The sequence below is a fragment of the Apium graveolens genome, chromosome 10 (genome assembly GCF_009905375.1).
Source record: "Apium graveolens cultivar Ventura chromosome 10, ASM990537v1, whole genome shotgun sequence".
NCBI lineage: Eukaryota > Viridiplantae > Streptophyta > Magnoliopsida > Apiales > Apiaceae > Apium > Apium graveolens.
The window spans coordinates 220,345,902-220,368,489 of record NC_133656.1 but is presented as its reverse complement, the minus strand read 5'-3'; the positions used below and the strand labels follow the sequence as shown (position 1 = coordinate 220,368,489).

At 38.5% G+C, this 22,588-nt stretch overlaps 2 protein-coding genes and 1 pseudogene across 2 annotated transcripts; 2 read left to right on the top strand and 1 right to left on the bottom strand.

Moving 5' to 3' along the window:
- Positions 1-279: 279 nt before the first annotated feature.
- On the top strand, positions 280-2,299 carry LOC141693469 (uncharacterized). The gene is made up of 2 exons (XM_074498575.1): positions 280-701; positions 1,578-2,299. The coding sequence occupies exons 1-2, from the start codon at positions 365-367 to the stop codon at positions 2,084-2,086; spliced, it is 846 nt and encodes a 281-aa protein (XP_074354676.1). The 5' UTR covers positions 280-364; the 3' UTR covers positions 2,087-2,299.
- Positions 2,300-3,280: 981 nt separating this feature from the next.
- LOC141692965 (uncharacterized) lies at positions 3,281-5,892 on the top strand (annotated as a pseudogene).
- Positions 5,893-16,491: 10,599 nt separating this feature from the next.
- Positions 16,492-21,486, bottom strand: LOC141691852 (uncharacterized). The gene is made up of 3 exons (XM_074496604.1): positions 21,278-21,486; positions 17,119-17,968; positions 16,492-16,986 (listed from the first exon to the last, which is right to left on the bottom strand). The coding sequence occupies exons 1-3, from the start codon at positions 21,484-21,486 to the stop codon at positions 16,492-16,494; spliced, it is 1,554 nt and encodes a 517-aa protein (XP_074352705.1).
- Between the last annotated feature and the right edge of the window lie 1,102 nt (positions 21,487-22,588).

The window sequence follows — 22,588 nt, the reverse complement described above, 5'->3', positions numbered from 1 at the left end:
CAATAAATTATAAATCAACATTCGGTACATCAATCGAATAGTTTCATATTTTGAAATCTGTAACCGTGGATTGGGCATGTAAAAAATAAATTGTCTATATGTAATTTTGTATCCAATTAAAGAATAAGGTAGTTATAAATTTAAGTAATGCCTAAATTCTATATAATTTTAAATAGATAAACAAACACTTTTTTTAAAAATTTAGACCTACCAATTTCGAAGGATAATCTCAAGACTCCAGACACTAAAGCTTAACGTGTATATATAAATCAAACATTTCACTCTCTTTCCTCGCATCTCCACGCAAAAACCAGTCCGTGCAAAAGTAAACAGAACTCCAAAAATTCAGACAACTGAGAAACCTATGTCAAGTTCAACCAAAGTTCCAGTATCGAACCAGCTGGAGCCATGGTTAGATCTGGATGACAAGGTGGTTCTTATAACGGGTGCATCATCTGGACTGGGCTGGGACTTCTGTATCAACCTAGCTAAAGCTAACTGCAAGGTGATTGCTGCTGCTCGGCGCGTGGACCGTTTAAAGTCCCTGTGCGATCTGATCAATCAAAATTCTACTTCTCCTCGTGCCGTGGCTATTGCGCTTGATGTTACTGCGGATCCGGCTACTATTGAGGCTGCTGTTGGGAAAGCTTGGGCTATTTTTGGTCGTATTGATTGTTTGATTAATAACGCTGGTATTAGAGGTATGTTGTGGCTTCTATTAATTTCATACTTTAACTTCTGTGGATATTTCTTTTTTTTTTTTGCTCTTTTTTAAAGTGAAAAGTGTGAGGGGATAAGAGTAAATTACATTGGGATGGGTGCAACACCTTGAGATCATGATGAGTAAGAGTAGTGTTGTGATAGTTTGTTTAATAGGTTTCCGATATGTGACGAGGGACATACGCTAAGAATCCGTGCACCCACTAAAAAATTCGTTGTTTAATTTGTCTAATGACGCTTAAGCTGGTGAAAACTGAGTCCGTACAAGATTATTATGCAATTAAGTTCCAATTGGTGGCAAAGAGTGTAATGAAAGCAAAGGAATGTATAGGTGGAACCTAAATTTTGTGAATGATACGACTTATGAGCAGCTAACAACTACTATAATTTAGCGGGGAGGAAAATAAAATTTAATTTGTATTTTCAGATGTGACGGGGATCTCATGCACCCCCTAGCCCCCCTCTGGTTCCGCCACTGCTTGTGAGTGGATAGAAAGCAAACATTTGGTGATAAGATTTGTGCAGAACATTTACACCTAAATTGGTGAGAGCGCGTTTGTTAGAATACGAAAGGGATTTACGGATGAATTTAAATTATGAAAAAGTTTATCAAAAATTCAAACCACTCCCTTCCTATTTTCAAACCAACCAAACCTAATGGATGGTTAGTTTAAGCTGATGATTAAGAAGTCTACACAGCTTCTGTTGAGTATGTAGTGCGAGTACATTTGGTGTATTAGGTTTAACTTGGTATTATGTTTCTGATTAGGTTAGTTCAAATACACATAATCTTTTTTATATGGATATTAACTAATTTGAAAGATGGCTCCTAACATATCAATTTTGGTATTGATCAGGTAGCACGAGTTCTACAATTGAATTAACAAAAGAGGAGTGGGATAATGTGTTCAAGACGAACTTAGATGGGGCCTGGTTATGTTCAAAATACATTGGAATCCGAATGCGTGATGCAGATATTAAAGGATCAATCATCAACATTTCGAGCATATTTGGGCTCAGCAGGGTGCAGAGCAATGGAAGTCTTGCATACAGTTCATCCAAGGCAGGAATGCACGCCATGACTACTGTAATGGCCTTGGATTTTGGCGCATACAACATCAGGGTCAATGCCATTGCTCCTTCGATTTTCCAGTCCGAGATCACCAAAGAACTTTTCGAACAAGAGTGGCTAAAAAATGTGGTGAAGAAAATTCTTCCCCTGCAGTACACAGCCACAGTTGATCCAGCATTGACTGAAGTGATCAGATACTTAATGCACGACTCCTCCAAGTATATCACTGGCAACATCTTCATTGTTGACTCAGGCACAACTCTTCCCGGTGTTCCCATATTTTCTCGGCTTTAAATTTATTGTACCACTTGAAATATATATTTGTTTGAAGCATACTGCTGAAGAATGAGTGGTTTTATATATAAATCTGATTGAAGTCTAAAGATCTTACTTTACCAAACCAAGAACATGTATATCCCCTCAAATTTCATGTCCCTTGATGATAAACTTTGTTATGTGAATGACTAGTTTCAGTCATTGATAAATCTCATTGGCAACTTCCCAATTGACAGTTTTCAAATCAGCTGATCAATTCTTAGTTAGCCATATCAAGCCAATGTTATAAGTACTACTTCTAGTATCTAAGTACTCTTTAAACATTATCCACTTAAATATTGTAGGCCCATTCAATCTAAACATTATCGTTTAACTCTATAATTCTTAGTAAAAGTAACAACTATCAATACTTTACTGAAATATGAAGAAAAATAATAAAAAAAAACACTCACAGAGAACACAAGATTTATATAAAAGAGAAAATTTGTTAAGAAAACTAACATAAAATGACCCATGAATTTAATTATATAAATGATATGCGCGTGAAATTTTGCTAAAGACATATCAAGTCCACCCATTTAGCATTTTTGTTTCCGTCCCTGTCCTGCATTGACCTCGGTTGTTCGACACTCGATTCACAATACTTGTCAATTTTTTTTATTTAAATAAATCAAAATAAATAATTTTTAAAAATAATTATCTTATTTCGTGAATTTTAGATTAGATTAACATTTAATTTTTTTTATAAAACTAAAGTTAATAAAAAGGGCGAAAAATCAAAATAAGTTGAAAAAAAATATATCATTACCAACATTCAACTTATCCGTTGATAAATTAAAAATTCAACTTATAAGTTAAGTTTGACAAACCGTGCTTATAAGTTAATAAAACACTTATATATATAGGTCGCCAAACAGGCCCTTAGTTTAAAAATAATACATGTTCATTTCAACTTATCAATAAATAAACCATAGTACAGTTTATTAGCAGTGTGCATGATTTACAACTAAGGTTTAAGCCTTTTCCAAGTTTCATTTTTCCTTTTATAAGATCGTATCGAAGGAATAGGCATATATATATATGTACATGCAAGGCATTTTTGTAAATTGAGGGGCTGCTCATGTCAGTCGTCAGCAATAATACAGAGATAAAATAATTCAACTGATAACTCATTTTTTTCAAATAAAGTGAAAAAAACGGTGGATGTTATCGATGGAGAACAAAATACCAAATCAACTAGAACCATGGTGCGATCTGGATGGTAAGGTGGTGCTGGTCACAGGTGCATCTGCTGGTCTAGGCCGCGAGTTATGTACTGACTTGGCCAAGGCCGGTTGTTATATCGTGGCGGCTGCTTGACGGGCTGATCGTCTCAAGTCTTTATGCGATGAAATTAATGAAATCTCAACTGCTACTCGAGCAGTTGCCATTGAGCTGGATGTCACTGCCGGTCCAAGTACTATCAAAGCGGCTGCACAAAAAGCATGGTCTGTCTTTGGACGTATTGATGTTTTGATCAACAACGCTGGGATCAGAGGTACATTGCTGGACCTACATATAATTATGCAAGTTTTTGTGTTTATTTTGAGTTAAGAAGGTTACTTTCACGTGATATTCATTTATCGGTTTTTTCAGTGTGTGCCCATTGACACACAATAACAACTTCGATGTCAAATTTTAATTGACATTATTCTTATTAATGATAATGAGCTCCCGTAAGCACAAATATCATTACTAATTGAAATGAGCCAACTCATATAAAGAACCTTTGTTTGTTCAGATACGTATATATATTTTGTACACCAAGGATAGGTCCCTTATACTCTGTGAGTCTGTGATCAGACTCTGCCTAGGTCCATTTGGAAATTCCACATTCAGATGATTGTAACTTGGACTCTGATTGCTATCAGGTAGCTTATTAGGCTTTATCTCAACCCCGTAAGTTAGCTCGCAGATCAAGAACACACACTTATTAAACATCACTCTGTTCCTTCCACAACCACAGTGGGATAAACCAACATCAGACATTGGAGTTTGAGGCTGCAACATTAATTAAACTTTTAACTTTTGTAATCAAGAATACAGAAGTTAGCTCGTATACCAAAATCTACATGTGAGTTGGGGAAAGATGTAATTTGTATGTGTAATAAGAGTCGTCAGTCAGCATCAGTGAAAATTTGTTTCTGGATTCTGAATTCGCATTGGGCTAAAATATATTCAGATCATATTGAATTTACTGATGCTATTTGTTTTTCAAATAAGCTCCAGAGTATCAGGGTATTCAAATAGAACAAAAACAAAATACCAACTATAGCAGGAGAAGCAAAAACAACACAAACAGGGGAAACACAAAAGATAACAACTCCATAACATTAAGAAACTCCAGTGTGTTTAGTATTTCTAATAAATTCTTATTAACTTTTTAGTTTCGAAGTACTAGTCAGTAGTCACATCTACATTCAGTCTACGCCATAACATTAAGAAACTGACAAGTATCATACTATCAAGTTGATATTATAGTAAATCGCTCTTTTGAAACTAATCTCACCATGTGTTCCTTCTGATATGGTCTTTATTAGGTGGCACAGATTCTTCACTTGATATTTCTGAAGATGAATGGGAAGATGTCTTTAAAACAAACTTGAATGGAGCGGTGGATGTTGTCGAAGTACATTGGTAGACACATGCGTGGAGCGGGGAAAGGAGGGTCAATTATAAATATCTCCAGTAGTTTTGGTCTAGATAGGGTGCAACAGCATGGAAGCGTTGCATATGGTTCATCAAAAGCAGGGATGAATAACATGACAAAAGTATTGTACAAGCTAATTTTCTGATTGTATGTGCTTCAATTTTTTAATGTAGTCAGGTGATATTTATTGTTTAATTTAAGCCAAATCAAAGGAACTAATGTTTCTCTTGTAGAGTTAATGGAGTTGAAATTGTAATACATGCTGACCACAGTTTTATCAATCACTTTTAGAAATTATTTCCTAGTTTCAGACATTGATTAGGAATTAATTCTTTGAATGCTTTTACATTTATATATTTTTAAATCTGTGGGTAATCTCTGCATCAGGGTAAATTTGATTGTCACATTTTATTAATCAGCTTGCAGAATATTTCCCTGCTTCGATAAATTTTAACTCAATCCAAATTGTTTAATTAGTTTGATGTGTTAAAAATCTAATAATTTGCCTTACTATCATTTACCAGATCCAAATTGACAGTCTGATTCAGTAAGTTGTAATGTTTTGCATGTTGGTATTAACTTCTGTTGTCATAGACTATAACTGGTCACCTAAATGGAAGATCTTCATCCAGATACTCACATTTCAGCTCTGACTCAGAGGTCTGAGACAGTATGATTTTTCTGAGGCCATTGACTGTCTGTAAAACAGGGAGTCTGGGAGATTATTTAAAGAGTTTTTCTGATTGCATTTGTTTTTTATTATAGATTTTTTATGTTTTGACTAAGATATGGATCGCAATTGCCAAGCAGTCCTTTTGTTAACGTTTTAGTCTGTTTCTGATTTTGTCGATAACAGGTTATGGCCTTAGAACTTGGAAGGTTTAAAATTAGAGTAAATGCAATAGCCCCTGCCATTTTTCCATCTGAGATAACAGCAGAATTATTTAAGAAAAAATGGTTCAGTGACGTGGCCAGGAAAATTGTACCATTACAAACGTCTGGCACATCGTATCCAGCATTAACATCTGTCATTCGATACTTGATTCACGAATCATCACAGTATGTGACCGGGAATATCTTTATTGTTGACTGTGGTGCATCTCTCACAGGCATGCCGATATTTTCCTCCCTTTAAACCTTAAAAATACATCTCAACTTACTTTTCTGTATTGTTTTTGCCAAGTTACTTTTCTGTATTGCTGTATCCAGCAATTCAATTAATTGTAAGATTCCAGATCCAGACTAAATTTGGAATTGAGAATCCAGAAACGGTATTTGGAAACAAATACTAGTTCAGATTTTTTGGTATTTTTAATACGGAAATGCAATGAGTGAAATAAGCAGCAGTTTTATACAAATTTATAGGTATCATGTCAAATTAGTCAAATATGGAGTAATATTGTTAGAGTAATGCTACGTAACCCAAAACTCGTACCAAAATAGTTACAAAGTGACATGGCATGACACGTATTTAAATATAATTCGTGGGTACATATAAATGCACGCGGGATCCCATATTATTACTAGGAAAGTTACCATTTATAAATTTATAAAGTATTTGGGAACAATTTTTGTAACAATATTTGAGAACTCTAGCATTTTCCATATTGTTAACGGTTGGAATGGCAGCAACTCGTATGAGTTGGCTTGGAACTGGTGGCACAAGGGATTGCCATGCTCAGAAATAGTTTTCCCTCCGCCACTGATTGTATACATTAAGTGCGCACGCCATTAGAATAACTCAGATCGTACTGAAGCTGTACAGAGTAACGGACCAAATGGAACCATGGTGCAATTTGGAGGCCTAAGTGGTGCTAGTCACAGCCACAGGTGCTTCTGCTGGGCTGGGCCGCAATTCTGCACGTAGACAATGCCGGTTGCTGTATTCTGACAGGCCGCTCGCGTGTGGATCGTCTCAAGTCTGTTTACAATGAAATTAATGGAATCTTTACTGCTCGAGCTGTTGCCATTGAGCTTGATGTCAGTGCTAACTAGAAAATCATAGAAGCAGTTGTGCAAAAAGCACAGACAATGTATGGACATACTGATGTGTTGATCAACAATGCTAGAAGTAGATGTAATTATGAGTACTATGCATAATAGGACGCACATTGGCAGAATCAGACTATACAGTGAGGGAACACACGCTGAGAACGGTGCAAACAATGAAAAAATATGTATATAGCAAAATGATGATTGAGAATGAGAACTAATAAATACCTTCCTGATTAATGTCCACAAAATTATGCAGGCATTCAAATTCTTATCAAATTTACAACACTTAATTGTTAGTTTTATTTTTTAGAAAAAAAATTGGAGGTTCCACAGCTGAAGACGTGCACAGTGCATGCCATTCCATATAGAAACTATCGTACTACATTGTGAAACTGACATCTGCATTCTACGGGAAGAATGCACTTGTTTCTTTGAAAGAAACTCAACGCACTTACTTTGGTCGTTTTTTAACGTACTTTCTAAATATTTCTGTTGCATTTAAAAATTACAGGTGAAGGCCTCCAAGCCTGGGAAGCATATAATTAGAGTAAACGCAGTAGCCCTAGTCATATTCTCATCTCAGATAAGAGAGGGGCTATTTAAGAAGAAATGGCTAAAAGACATGACAAGAAAATCACACCATTACAAACTCTGGTACAACGGATTCAGCATTGACACGGTTGTTCCATATTTGATTTACGACTCATCACAGGATGTCACTGGATTTTTTTTTTGTTTAAGAGTGGTATGACTCTTACATGCATCCCTAAATCCCTATCTGGCCCATGATTATGATTCTAAAGATACATGTATCATTATTCTAAAGATACATGTATCATTCAAATCACAGTTGCTGACTTCTCTGGATGTTGTTGCAATACGTCAATTCAACAATGTATATATGAATTTAGGTATTTAATTAATATTGCAGCCTTACCAGCCTATATAAATGACTTGTGACAATGTAAGTTAGCTCTCAAAACCAACACAAATTTAAATAAAAAGAGTGAACTTCTGGTTTCTGAAACTATAATGTTCAAACTCAATCTTATTGAATTCTCAACAGTAGAACACTAGCAGAAAGTTTGTCTGAGTTTGACGTATATACTATCTCTAAACCGCACCATGCACACCCCTAGAGTGATACATGTATACTATCTCGGTCTCTATTTGTGTCTTTGTTATTTTGTTTCACTTGTTAGTTTCATTATTAGGATGTCTATACATATTCCATTTCACTGTCATCCCTTGTCCTTTCACCTTTTCTTCCCCGAGTAAAATGGGGTTCTTATATGTAGATAAAAAAATAACATTGTTCAAGATTTTCATATCTGTAGAGAAATAATTGTGAAGAAAAAGAACAAAAATATGAGTACTGAACAGAGAAGTGCATGTGTCGCGACAATATATACAATAATAATATGTAGGGGGGAATTACTCGGGGCTACGATAGATGCCTGGTGAGGTGGAAACAAAGACACTTGTGAATAATGATTTATACACAGTTCATTATAACTGGGTGCGCACTCTAGTTGCATCTGGTTTTTGATACTCTACAGTTGGTACCTCCAGTTTCAAGGAAGGTTCCTGGTCCTTAGCAAAGGACATGTTGTCAAATGAGTAAAATATGGGAATAAGCGAGAATCAAGCACAACCGAGTTTGATGGTTGAAAAAGAAGAAGCTTTCTACGAGCATCTCCAAGCATTTCCAAGGATAATAGTTAAAACATGGTTATGTGAAATTTTGTTGAACCCGTAAGCAATTATGCTCATTTTTTTAAAACACTTAGATATTATACTTAACATGTGATTAGCGTCGGAGATCCTTTAAGTAATATAAAATAATAATAACTTAGGGGTTGTTTGGTTCAGGCTTTTTAGGTATCAGGTATGAGTTTTGTTCATTCCAAACCCATACCTAGGGTTGTCAATGGATTGGAAATCCGGTCCCGAGACTAATGGAGCGGATATGGATCATTAAAAAATAAATCCGATCCGAAAAAATCCGATACGATCCGAAAAGTAGCGGATATGGATTTAGGCTGATATAATCCGTTGACGATCCGATCCGACTAATTATTATATATAATATAATATTATATATATGTATATATTATATAATGAATTATATGTAAAATAATTCATATTATAGTATGGCTATCATAGTACAAGTAATGTTAATTTAATATAGAGAGCTCATTTTGTGCTCACTGGTGCACTGTTTTTGTAAACTATAAATGTATTGTTAGTACTTTTCATCCGTTACATATTAGTTAAATAAAATTCAATACTAAAATTGTAGCGAACAAGTTAGTCTAATATCAAGCATTGATTCAAACATAACTCTAAGTAAATTGGTCACTAAATCATTTGTATTATGATATTTGAGTTTTTTAATTGAAATATTAACGGATCGGAGCTCCGATCCGTGATCCTAACGGATCCGGATATGGATCGGGCTATAAAAAATCCGACAAAAATCCGACCCAGATCCGAATCCGGTAAAATTAAATGGATCAGGATATGGATCAAGACCGATCCGATCCAGATCCGATCCATTGACAGCCCTGCGGCCATACCTGATGTTTGGTTCTGAAATTCAACCCTCCAGACCCATACCTCAAAACCCCAGGATATGAGTTTTTGAAACCCTAGTGGGGAGGTGGGCATGAAACATGGGGTAAATATGTATATAATTCTATATAAATATGTAATACAAAATTAAATCGATAAATCAAAACAATATAAAATTCAAATTTTATTAAATTTTTAAATTAATAAAAATTAATAAATTAATATATTTTAATTAAATATATTCATTCTAGCACTCAACCCAACACGGGATATCAAGAATGATATCTCAACCCTATACCACCTTAACCCGATTTCTCATTCCAACCCCATGCCACTTCACGAACCAAACGACCCCTTAGTTATTTTTTAATTATAATACAACCGAATTACTAAAAAGAAGCTGAAGTAAACATAAGTGTGACCAGAGCTGTTCACGAACTGAGCCGCCGAATTTTGATCGCACCGAGTCGAGCTTTAATTTTTTTTCAAACGAACCGAGCCGAGCCGAGATTTCTTAACGAACATAAAACCGTGTTCGAGTTCGAGCTCGTTAACGAACGAGTCGAACACGAGTTTTTGTCGAACAAAATCGATCCAAGTCGAACCGAGCCGAACACGAGGTTTCTCCATCAAAATGAGTCGAGCCAAACCGAGCCGAGTCGAGCAGAAATGAAAAATTCTGGTCAAAACACAGGTTTACTGTTCAATTAACAAACCAATTACTTTTATCTTTTTCTAAAAATTTTACCATATCACAAAATATATAGATCTTAACATCCGTACAGTTGGATCATTCATAAATATTTTTAAAAAAATTGAAATATTAATATGAGACTAAACACTAGTTACATGTATTGTTCAAAACGTTGGTTGATTGTCAAAATAACAAACAAAATAAATTTATTTTTTTCTAAGAATTTTGTTATATCACTAAAATATATAGATCTTAACATCCGTACAATTGAATTATTTATAAATATTTTTAAAAAAATCGAAACATTTATACGAGACTAAATACTAGTTAAAAGTACGGGTTAAAACACCGGTTGACTGTTAATATAACAAATCAAATACGTTTATTTTTTTCTAAAATTTTTATCATATCAAAAAAATATATATATATTTTAACATCTTTACGGTTGGATCATTCATAAATATTTTTTAAAAAATTGAAACATTAATATGAGACTAAACACTAGTTATTAGTACAGTTCAAATCATTGGTTAATTGTCAAAATAACAAACAAAATAAATTTATTTTTTCTAAAAAAATTTCATATTACTAAAATATATAGATCTTAACATCCGTACGGTTGGATCATTAATAAATATTTTTAAAAAATTGAAACACTAATATGAGACTAAACACTAGTTACAAGTACAGGTCAAAACACCGGTTGACTGTTAAAATAACAAACCAAATATATATATATATATATATTTATTTTTTTTTCTAAAAATCATGTCATATCACTAAAACATATAGATCTTAACATCCGTACGGTTAGATTATTCATAAATATTTTTAAAAAATTGAAACATTAACATGAGACTAAACACTAGTTACAAGTACGGGTCAAAACGCCGGTTGACTGTTAAAATAACAAAACAAATATATTTATTTTTTTTTCTAAACTTTTTATCATATCACTATATATATATATATATATATATATATATATATCTTAACATCCTTACGGTTGGACCATTCATAAATATTTTTAAAAAAACTGAAATATTAATATGAGATTAAACACTAGTTACAAGTATTCTTCAAACCATTGGTTGATTGTCAAAATAACAAACAAAATAAATTTAATTTTTTCTAAGAATTTTGTCATATCACTAAAATATATAGATCTCAACATCCGTATAATTGGATTATTTATAAATAATTCTAAGAAAATTGAAACATTTATACGAGACTAAACATTACTTACAAGTACAGGTCAAAACACCGGTTGACTGTTAAAATAACAGATCAAGTACATTTATCTTTTTCTAAATTTTTTATCATATCACCAAATTATATATATCTTAACATCCTTACGGTTGTGTTGTGGAACAAACACCTGAGTACTTTAGTATTTAATGCTAGGGTTGGTGAGTTTCGAGCTTTAATGGCTGCTCCTGCGTTCGGGACTATCGGTCCTTGCAAGATGCCTACGTATCTCTGTGTTGTAGAGAATCAAGTAAAAAACGTAGTTCTAGGTTGAGGGGTAGAGCCCTTTATATAGAGGTGAGTCTAGGGTTAGACTTTTGTTGGGAGACTTGGCGAACAAGTCTCCAACTTAGATGGTGATTAGGAGTCCTCTTAGGGAAGGTGATCCAGAACCTTCTATGTAGGACTTTGAATCCGTTTAGAACACATGTCTCTGCTCTTCCAGCCGTATTAGGCCTAGTTCGTGATAGCTCGTGTTCGTGGACGACCTCCGTTGGTGGGCCTTGGTTGTTTAGGCCGTCATAGGCCTGTTACGAAGCTTTGGACCAGACATGTCTGCTATGAAGCTTGGACCAGACAGGTTTGTATTGGACTTTTTGGACAAGAAGCCCAAGTACAATTAATGCGACATTTAATGTGTTATTAGGATGTATTTTCTATCCATATCATTTGCCACCCAACTTCTGTGAATACTGCTTGAGTTTTCGTGGAAGTTATAAAGGTCTAATCGCGACTCGGGGTACTTTTGGCCCTTCTCGGGTATCGGCCCTTCACGGGTATCAGCCCTTTATGGGTATCGGCCCTTCATGGGTATCGTCGTTTTATCATAAACTGTGGAGCGACCTACACATTTACAACGACTTATTGGTGCGAGTATACACACTTAAGGCCTTGCATAGGCTATTTGGATAGTGTTTAACATTAAACGGCCCTTTCGGGGACTAAAAAGTGAGCGTTTATCACCCCTTAACCTTCGTCAAGGTTAATTATAGGGTGAAAGCTGCTAAATGACTCTAATCGGCCCTAATCGGGGCTAATTTCCATGTACACGTTGCTAATTAGGCTTAAAAGAGCCTAATTTTAAGCTATAATGTACTAATTGACCTTAATCGAGACTAATCTGCCCTAATCGGGGCTAATTAAGACTAATCAGTATGCATAAGATGTTAATTATCCCTAATTCACACTAATTATAAGAGTGAATGGGATAAGCGGCCCTAATCTGGGCTAATTTCATCACACAAATCACTAATTATCCCTAATTTGTGTTAATTACACTTACTATACACTAGTCGGCCCTAATCTGGGCTTAATTTCACTAATCGGCCCTAATTTGGGCTTAATCTTGAAATCCTGAAAATTTAAAAAATTTCAATTTTTTTTATTTTTTTCGATAATTTTCAAATCTTTCGAATGAGGGGGCATCGGGGTCGAGCAGAACCTCCTGGGACAGGAGGCTCTGCTCGGCCTCAAGCCCCCAAATTGGGCTACTCGACCACTTTGGAGGAGAACCTCCTGGTCGGCCACCTCCTGGTCGGCAAGTTCTTGGTTGGCCTAGAGGTGGTTGCCTAGGGGTTCGTGCCCCTCACTTTTTTTTCTTTTTTTTTTGATCTTCTCACTAAGAGTCCTAGGTTTCTACTCACCTTACTATGCTCTTGTAGTCCTTGATTGTCCATGGAATTAATTTCAAAGTTGCCTTTGGGTTCCTCAGGGTTCTGTTATGGCTGTTTTAACGAACATTCTATACTCATCCTGATGGACGTTCTGTACTCATTCTTGTTGAACGCTCTGTGTTCTACTGAACTTTTCCTTTGTAGGAAGCCTTATACTTCATTGAACTAGTCCAATCTTCTCTTGTAGGATGTTGTGCACCTCAACCAACTCGTTCTCGTAGACGTTCTAGTCTTCACGAAACTTGGTTCTGATGAGAGTTATAATTTTCGAGAAATTTCCCAAGGACCTCTCTAGAGGGTCTCTGGGATAACTTTTGAAGGCCTCATGGCCCTCCTACAGGAGTTTCTGATAGGCTGAAAGGCCTCAATTTGTTGGCTGGTAGGCCAAGGCCACTACAGAGGTAAGTCGTGACCGTCATGACTTTGCTACAGAGGCTCCTGGTAGGCCAAAAGGCCTCAATTTGTTGGTTGGTCGGCCGGGGCTTCCCCGCACACAAATTATGGCCGTCATGGCTCTGATACGGAGGTTCTTGGTAGGCCAAAAGACCTCCATTTGTTTCTTGGTCGACCGGGGTTCCCCGCACACAAATTGTGGTCGTCATGGCTCTGATACGGAGGCTCCTGGTAGGGCAAAAGGCCTCCATTTGTTACCTGGTTGGCCGGGGCTTCCCCCCACACAAATTGTGGCCGTCATGGCTCTGATACGGAGGAGAACGTTTCATTCTCGTACTCGTGAGTTCAACTGAAAAGCTAATCTTGTCTTAACCTCCACTAATTTTGTTAATCATGATGATTAACATAATCGTCCTTTAGTTAAGACTAACGACTTATATTTGGTTTCATCAAGGCTTTTTTCGGAAGACTGATATGATAAGCGGTGTCCTGCATCGCTTTTCTCGTTTATTATGTCGTCTTTTATTGCCTTTTGATCGTTTTTCCTCACCATTTCCGGTGTTCTTTCAACGAGGTATCTGCTAGTGCGAACCAGGCTGACTTACGGCCTGATGTAGCAAGTGACCTTTTTCCTATAAAAGAAGATGAGAAGTGCTCATTTTCATTCACACCTTCATTTCTCAACTTCTCAAATTCTCTCAAGCTCTTAACTCTCTTCAAGTTCTCAACAATGTCAGGTGGGCAAGGCCCTGTCAAGTCTTCTTTCTCCGAAAAGGAAGCTATGCATAAGAGGGCTACTCTACGCTCACTCCAAGGTATAGCTCTTGTCTCCCCCTTCTCAATTAATCGTTATTCGAACAGTTTGAAGAATATGTTGGATGAGAGAGCGAACGAGTACCCTAGTATCGTCCATTTCGATGCATTCCATCACCGAAGTGTGCTTCGTGAGAAGGACGTCGAGGTGATTAAGTCGGCTTACTCCTGGCCCGACACTTGAGGGTTCGTAGAGCTAAGCCAAGTGAGAGGGCGTGTAACCTTTGCCACCAAAGGCTGTTTGTGTTCAAGGCGGCCCTTAACTCCGGGCTAAGGTTCCCCCTGCACCCCTTCATTCTGAGGCTTCTAGCCGAACTCAAGATCCATCCATGCCAGCTCTACCCTAATAGGTGGTCTTTCATCATTCTATTCATAGTGAGATGCCATGACTTAGGCATCCCTTTGAGTGTGACAATGTTCCGTAGTATCTTCATGATGAAGGCGTCTCCTATGACTCATCCTGGTTGGGTAGTGATTCAACACCGAACCCACGTTCCCCAAATGGTGAACAATATTTCCCTCAATGACTCAAACCATAATTGGAACAAGAAATTTATGGTCGTTGAGTGGAAGGATGAAGACTGGGGGGGTATACTTCAGACATGACTTTAGTAGCCCAGTTGATAGTTCCCACTTCATTCTCAACCTTTCTGATGCTGAGCTTCATGCCTGAGATCTTCTTATTGACGATGACGGGAGGACCCCTTATTGGGAGTTCGTGATGGAAGTCAAGCTTGTCGAGGCTGGCCTTAGTTGCCTCTCTAGTGAGGGTATTTATCCTTATTTTCCCTTACTTTGTACAAGTTTATTTTTATATTTGTTTCTTTTCTTCTTATTTCAGATGCTAAGGCTCTTGACGCCATAGCCAAGCCGAGCGATGCTGTTACGGGCAGGATGGCCAGAGATGCCATCAAGAAGGCCAACCATATTCCCAAGTCCCTACCTTCCTTGAGGCATCAGGATCTGGCCTTAAGAGGACCAAGGATTTTGACGGGAGTGCCAGGACCCCTTTCGAGCCCGGATGGGGTATTTCTTCCAACGACTCCGTTTTCGGCAACCCGGCTCTTGCTCTCGAGTGGTCGAGAAACTGCATTACTCCTCCCGACCTCTTATTCATCTCCTCTGGTGAGAAACTCATCGAGGCTGAGATGCTGGGAGCTCATGCCCTCTATCAGGTATGTTTCTACTTGTGCAAATTTTCACTTAAGTTCTCTTTTTCTTAAAACTTGGAAAATATTATAGGAATCACTCCTTGGGGGCTCGGCCCTTTATACTCAAACTCATATTTTCTTTGTCAGGCCAATGCTTATTTTGCGGCGTCCTCTCCTCAAGCCATCAAAATGAGAAGCGACTACAATGCATTGCAGACTTCCATGAAGCAGATGACTATTTCCTCGGGGGAGTGGGAGTCTAGGGCTCATTAGGTGGAGGGAAAGCTCGCCATCATGGAGAAGAAATATGCTAGCTTAGAGGAGAACAGGAAGAAGGAGTAGAAGGACCTCGAGGCTGCTTATCATAGATCCACTAGGTTCACCAAAATGATGGATGAGCACGATGACGAGATACGCCCCGTTAACCTGGAAATAGGTTGGAATAGGGGAGTCAAAGACGCTCAAGGCATATGGCCGGATGTGGTTGATCCAAGCCTTCTATCTTGCCCCTGGAAGCTGCCTGTTATGGACCTATCTGAGCATCCTTCCGGATCTGTGCCCTCGACTCCTCGCATGAGGCCCCAGTCGAGCTCCAGTCACTCGGGTTCCAGTTCTGGCTCTAAGGGCAAAGCCCCTTCGGGTAGCCCCAAGTCCAGGGCAGCCCTTCGAGGGAAGATGAGAGAGCCGATTCCAGGGAGCAATGGTTCTTCTTCTGAGGAAGGCTCGGATGGTGAGGTGGAAGACTCTTCTGATGAGTGAATGATGTGGCCTTGTGTGGCCTTGATTTCTGTATGTGGCTTTTATTTTCAGAACTTATTAATTTGAACCTTGTTGGTCTGTAACCTATTGGTCCTTCGGGACTTTAATTTATGATCCTTCAGGACCTTTTATCTATGCACTACGTTTAATTTCATTTCATACTTGTCTTTTATTTTCGGCATATGGTCCTTCCGGACTTGCATTCTTTAGATGCTCGTACTTAAATAAATTGGTAGACAAGATGATAGAAATAAGCTTGCATAAATAGATAATATCTCAAGGAAATGGGTTCAACCCTTACATAAGATGGTTTCGTCGACCTTATTTATAAAACCAATACTAAGTACTAGAAACATGTAGTGAATGTCCTAAACATAATAAATCTTCAGGTTCAAAGCATGCCAAGTGCGATGCACTTCATCACCATTCAGGGTCTATAACTTATAGGGTCCTCGTCCCAGTGTCTTCCTGATCTTATAAGGTCCTTCCCAGTTGGGGGCTATCTTTCCTCTCTCCCCTACTCCTGGTGCCTCAATCTTCCTCAGAACCAAATCTCCCTGTTGAAGGAACCTTTCTTTAACCCGTTTATTATAATAGAGGGAGGCTCTTCGTTGATGCTCTGCATTGCGGGCGTTGGCTTCATCCCTGACCTCGTCAATGAGATCGAGAGCGGGCCTCATGCCTTCTTCGTTTGTGTCTGGATCGTAAGCTTCGATCCTAGGGGATCCATGAGTGATTTTAAGGGGCACCACTGCCTCGGCTCCGTAAGCCAGCATGAATGGGGTCGCTTCAGTTCTCACTTTGCAAGTGGTTCGATATGCCCATAGTATAGGCAGCAGCTCATCCACCCAAGTGTTTCTCGAGCATTCAACCCTCTTCTTAAGTCCATCAAGGATGATTCTGTTAGCAACTTCTGCTTGCCCGTTTGCCTGAGGATTTGCAACGGAGTTGAAGCGAAGTTCTATGTTATTATCGTCGCAATACTCTCTGAACTCTGCATTATCAAATTATTTCCCATTATCCATGACAAGGATGCGTGGGATTCCATATCGGCATATCACATTCTCCCAGAAGAATTGGGTAATTTGCTTGGTGGTTATCTTGGCTAGTGCCTTAGCCTCAATCCATTTTGTAAAGTAGTCTATGACTACCACAATGAACTTCCTCTGTCCCGATGCCATTGGAAATGGTCCAAGTATGTCCATCCCCCACATTGCAAAAGGGATGGGTGTGCTGATTGACGTAAGCCTCTCTGGGGGCTGTCGTACTATCGGAGCATGCCTCTGGCATCTGTCGCATCTCTTCACATAAGCCTTTGCATCGGCTATCATAGTTGGCCAGTAGAACCCCAACCGAGTTATCTTGTGAGCGAGGGCCCTGCCCCCCAAGTGTTGTCCATAAATCCCTTCATGGGCTTCTTTAAGTGCCTCCTCTGATTCAAGAGGTCTTAAGCACTTCAAGTACGGAATAACAAAGGACCTTTTGTAAAGAAGGCCTTCAATCAACGAGTATCTTAACGCTCTAACTAACAACTTGCGTGCCTCCTGGGCATCATTGGGGAGCCATCCAATTTCTAAGTGGGTCTTGATCGAGTCTATCCAACAGCTTGCCATACAAACCGGTGCTATCAGATTTATGACATGAATAGTAGGGGTCTTCAAGACCTGGAAGTAAATACTTCTCGGATAGTTCTCGATTTCAGACGAGGCGAACTGAGACAAGGCATCCGCCGTAGTGTTCTCCTCTCTCGGAACATGTTCTGCGTACCATTCATCGAACTGAGTCAGTATTCCCTTCACGACTCTCAGGTACTTGGCCATAGTATCATCCTTGGCCTCAAACTCCCCATTAACTTGAACAACTACAAGTCTTGAGTCTCTGCATACCTTCAGGTTTTTGGCCCTCACGGCTCTAGACAAGCCTAAACCAGCTATCAATGCTTCATATTCTGCTTCGTTGTTCGTAGTCGGGAAGTCCAACTTCAAAGCATATTCAATCATAAACCCATCAGGGCTTTGCAAGACTAGGCCTGCACCACTAGATTTTTTTTGGACGCTCCATCAAAATGGAGAACCCAATACTCTTTTAAGGTTATTTCTTCATCTTTCTCCTTCTTTCCTCCTTCTGGGGTTACTATCTCTTGCCCCCCGACTTCTTGGTCGTTAACAGTACATTCGACCACGAAGTCTGCTAAGGCCTGAGCCTTGATGGCCATTCGAGGCTTGTATTTGATATCAAATTCTCCTAACTCAATCGCCCACTTGATGAGCCTTCCACTGGCCTTCTGACTATGAAGAATGTTCCTCAAAGGTTGGTCCATCAGGACTTCGATCTTGTGAGTCTGGAAGTATGGTCTCAACTTCCTTAATGTTGTGATGAGAGCAAGTGCGAACTTTTCCGTGGGGGAGTAATTCAATTCTGCTCCATGGAGCACCTTGCTTACATAGTATACAGGCTTCTGGGGCTTCTGCTCTTCCTTCACGAGGGCTGCACTCACGGCTTGTTCAAATATCGCGATGTACAAATAAATAGTGTCCTCCAGACTTGGTTTAGCCAACAATGGGGCTTTAGTCATGTACTTATTCAGCTGTTCAAAGGCCTCTTGGATCTCAGATGTCCATTCAAAGTCCTTCACCTTCTTAAGGGTTTTGAAAAAGGGCAGACATTTGTCTCCTGACTTGGAGATGAACCTCCCTAGAGCTGCGATTCTTCCCGTCAGCTTCTGAACATCCTTGATGGAGCGTGGTGGATCCATGTCTAGGATGGATTTGATCTTGTCGGGGTTGGCCTCTATTCCCCTCTTAGAGACCATATGACCCAAAAATTTTCCAGACCCAACGCCAAAAGCACACTTGGATGGGTTTAACTGAAGGGTTTTTAGCACATAAACGCAACGAAAATGTAAATTTAAATCTTAAAAAAAATGAAACCCTCCGCAGGATCCATGCGAAAAATAATATTTAATTCGTAGTTCAGTATGTTTACCTTAATAAGCTTTACGTTAATGGAAAGATGGAGGTCTTGAATGATCACCACGTAGCTCGTCGCTGGAACGATCTACGCCTTGAAGGTATCCACACGAATGATCGCCCGGAGGATGGGTGTGTACTAGCACGTTCTTGAGGCCGCCTTCTTGCTCTCTCTATCTCTCTTCAAGCTGCTAGGGTTTATGTTTTATCAAATAAAATGTGTAACCCTAATTCTATTAGAAAAAAATATTATATAGGCAAGAGTTATTGGGCCTCCAACCCTAAACTTAATTTTAGAGTTATTATTATTATTAAATTTGAAATTCTAATTATTTTATTATTAAGTCTCACTTAATCATCCAATAACTTAATTTCAGATTTAATATTAAATTCGAATTTCCTATTTATTTAATTAATTAAGTCACACTTAATTAATAACAAATAATTCGAATTACTTACATTTAATTTAAATCCGAATTTAAATTAAATAATACTTCAATCATTCTTTGTGCGACCCTTTAGGTTATTATTACGTTGGCAATAATTTTAAATCTAATTTAAAATCATAAACAATGAGCGGCATCTAGTAATACATCATTGTTACCCAAGTAATAATAATTAAATCGGTGATCGATTAAACCTTTTGTGTATAATGTACAATGTACTATAATCCTTTTAACCATATATTATAGATTAAACTCGAGGCATGTTATGTGTCATCCTCTTCATAATTTAATCCAGGTTTCCTTGATCGATGAGTAGACTATAACATCAAATCAACATTTGAGCATGGCCATGCATTTCATAGTCTAACTCAAACAAGAGGCCAATAATATCACTCCTAAAATAGGAGGGTTAAATCCTTTCTAGATCATTCATATTTCTCATACGATTCATAATATACCCAATATACACTTTTATCATCACCCGGTCAAAGGTAACTTTAATGCAACCAAAGTATATTAATTCTCATATAGAAATATAATGATTTCAAGTCTAAGGACCAAAACATCATTATCACTGTGAGAACTACTTATGACACAACAGACATGTAGAATCTCATATTGGGTCTTCCAGCACCATGTATATAATACATGTGCCTGTGTTTTGACTTTAGTATCACTATACCTATGATCAATGAGATGTGATCATCAGTCAACATTCACACTAGTCTTAATGCATTATTGTCCCTTAATAATAATACTCGACTAGGGATCTTTAGGAATATCGATACTATTCTCATAATCTCATTTCTAAGTCACGTACTTATAGATATAAAATTACATATCATATTCCAAGGATATTTATTAATCTAACATCTTATCGCAGAAAATAAAGATATAATAAATTACTAAAGAATAATCCATATAATCAGAATTAATAATCCAAATATTTCATAATATAAACATAATAGTGTTGTCTCTAGGGCACAAACACTAACATTAACATCATCTTGTGGTGCCTCAGCACTTCAAATGCCTGTCTGAGGTGACTAATATGATCGGCCTTACTTAGGCTTTTGACTAACATGTCATCAATATAGTCCTCCATGGTCTTCCCGATTAGATGGGAAAATATCTTGTTTACAAGTCTTCGGTAAGTAGCTTCTGCATTCTTAAGTCCAAAAGCCATAACAAGATAACAGAATACACCAAAGTCAGTTATGAAAGATACCTTGGGGGTGTCATCCTTATGCATTCTAATCTGATTGTAACCACTGAAGTCATCCATGAAGCTTAGCATCTCGTGTCCAGCAGTGGCATCGATCATGGTATCAATCCTTGGTAGGGGGTAACAGTCCTTGGGACAAGCATCATTCAAGTCAGTGAAGTCAATGCACATCCTCCACTTTCCTTAACCATTACGGGGTTGGCCAACCATTCAGGGAATTGCACTTCTTCAATAAATCCAGCTTCTAAAAGCTTCTCGACCTCCTGCTTAATGGCTTCCAGCCTATCAAGGGCATAAGTTCTCTTCTTTTGCTTTACAGCCTTCCGAGTTGGATCAACGTTCAACCTATGAGTTATAAGTTTTGGGTCAATCCCAGGCATATCAGTTGTTGTCCAAGCAAATACATCATTGTTTTCTTGGAGGAAAGTTGTCATGCGGCCCTTCAAGGGCTTTTCCAGAGATGCCCCAATGTACGTGACCTTCTCCGGGTCTAAGGGGTCTAAAGGAATTGGGACCAAGTCCTCGGCAGGCTTCCCTCGCAGTCATTTTCTCGGACATCCATGTCTTCTATGGGGAGGACCTGCCCCCTGTTCCATCGGGCCTAAGTGCTGCAACATAGCAGCTGCGGGCCATTTTATCATCTCCTCTCACTTCTCCAATACCATTTCTAGTTGGGAACTTCAGTAACATGTGGTAGGTTGAGGGCACAACCTTAAAAGCATGGATCCCTCTTCTACCCATGATAGCATTGTAAGTAGAGGCTGCCTTGACAACCTGAAAGTTCAACATCTACGTGGCCTCTCTGGGCTCTTCTTCGATGGTTACGGGAAGTTGTATTGCTCCTTCGACTTTGTATTCCACATGGTTAAACCCGTAGATGGGCGCGTCGGACGGAGTTAGCTGAGAATTATTGTAGCCCATCCTTATGAATGTGTCATGGAACATAATGTCCACGGAAGCCCCATTATCCACTAGGACCCTCATAACAGGACAATTTCCAATTATCGGAGTGATAACCAGAGGATCATCCGGAGAAAATTTCAAACCTTCAAGGTCTGGTCACCAAATTCAAGTGTCAGCTCTGACTTAGAACGCTTAGATGGCTCTCCAACTATACTCATCACTTCTCTTATATAAGCTTTTCGGGAGTTTCTTGTAGTACCAGCTGATGTAGGTCGTCCTGAGATCATATTGATTACTGGCCCTCGGGGCTGTGGGTTGCGATCTCTATCGTTACCCCTTCAATCATCATCTCTTCGATCATTATCTCTCTTCTGACCTCCGGCCTCTTCACCCTTGGTGAAACGTCCAAACTTTCCCCTTCGGATCAGATACTCAATCTCATCCTTGAGTTACCTACAATCGTCAGTGTCATGACCAACATCTTTGTGAAATGTGCAGTATCGACTCTTGTCTCTTTTTTCGGGATCTCCCCTTAGTGGCTTCAGCCATTTGAAGTCTTTGTTCTTTTCAATTTCCATAAGTATTTGGCTCCTTGGAGCATTCAACCTTGCATATTCAGCGAACCTTGGTTGCTAATTCTTCTTAGAAGAGGAGTCAGAGTTTTTACCAATTCGTGGATACTTGTCATTGGCATCATACTCCTGATCCGTCTTCTGCTTCTTGTTCCCATTAGGTTCATTACTCACAACTATCTTCTTCATACTCTCCTCCACCTTAATATATTTCCCGGCTCTATCCTGGAGCTGCAACATGCTTTCGGGAGGGCGCTTAGCCAAGGACATCTTAAAGAACTCATCTCTAGTCCCTTGCTGCAGGGCTATCATAGCTACCTTATCATCAAGATCAGGGACCTTCAAAGCCTCCTTCGTAAATTGATTCAGATACTCTCCCAGGGACTCATTTGCTCCTTGAACTATACCCATGAGAG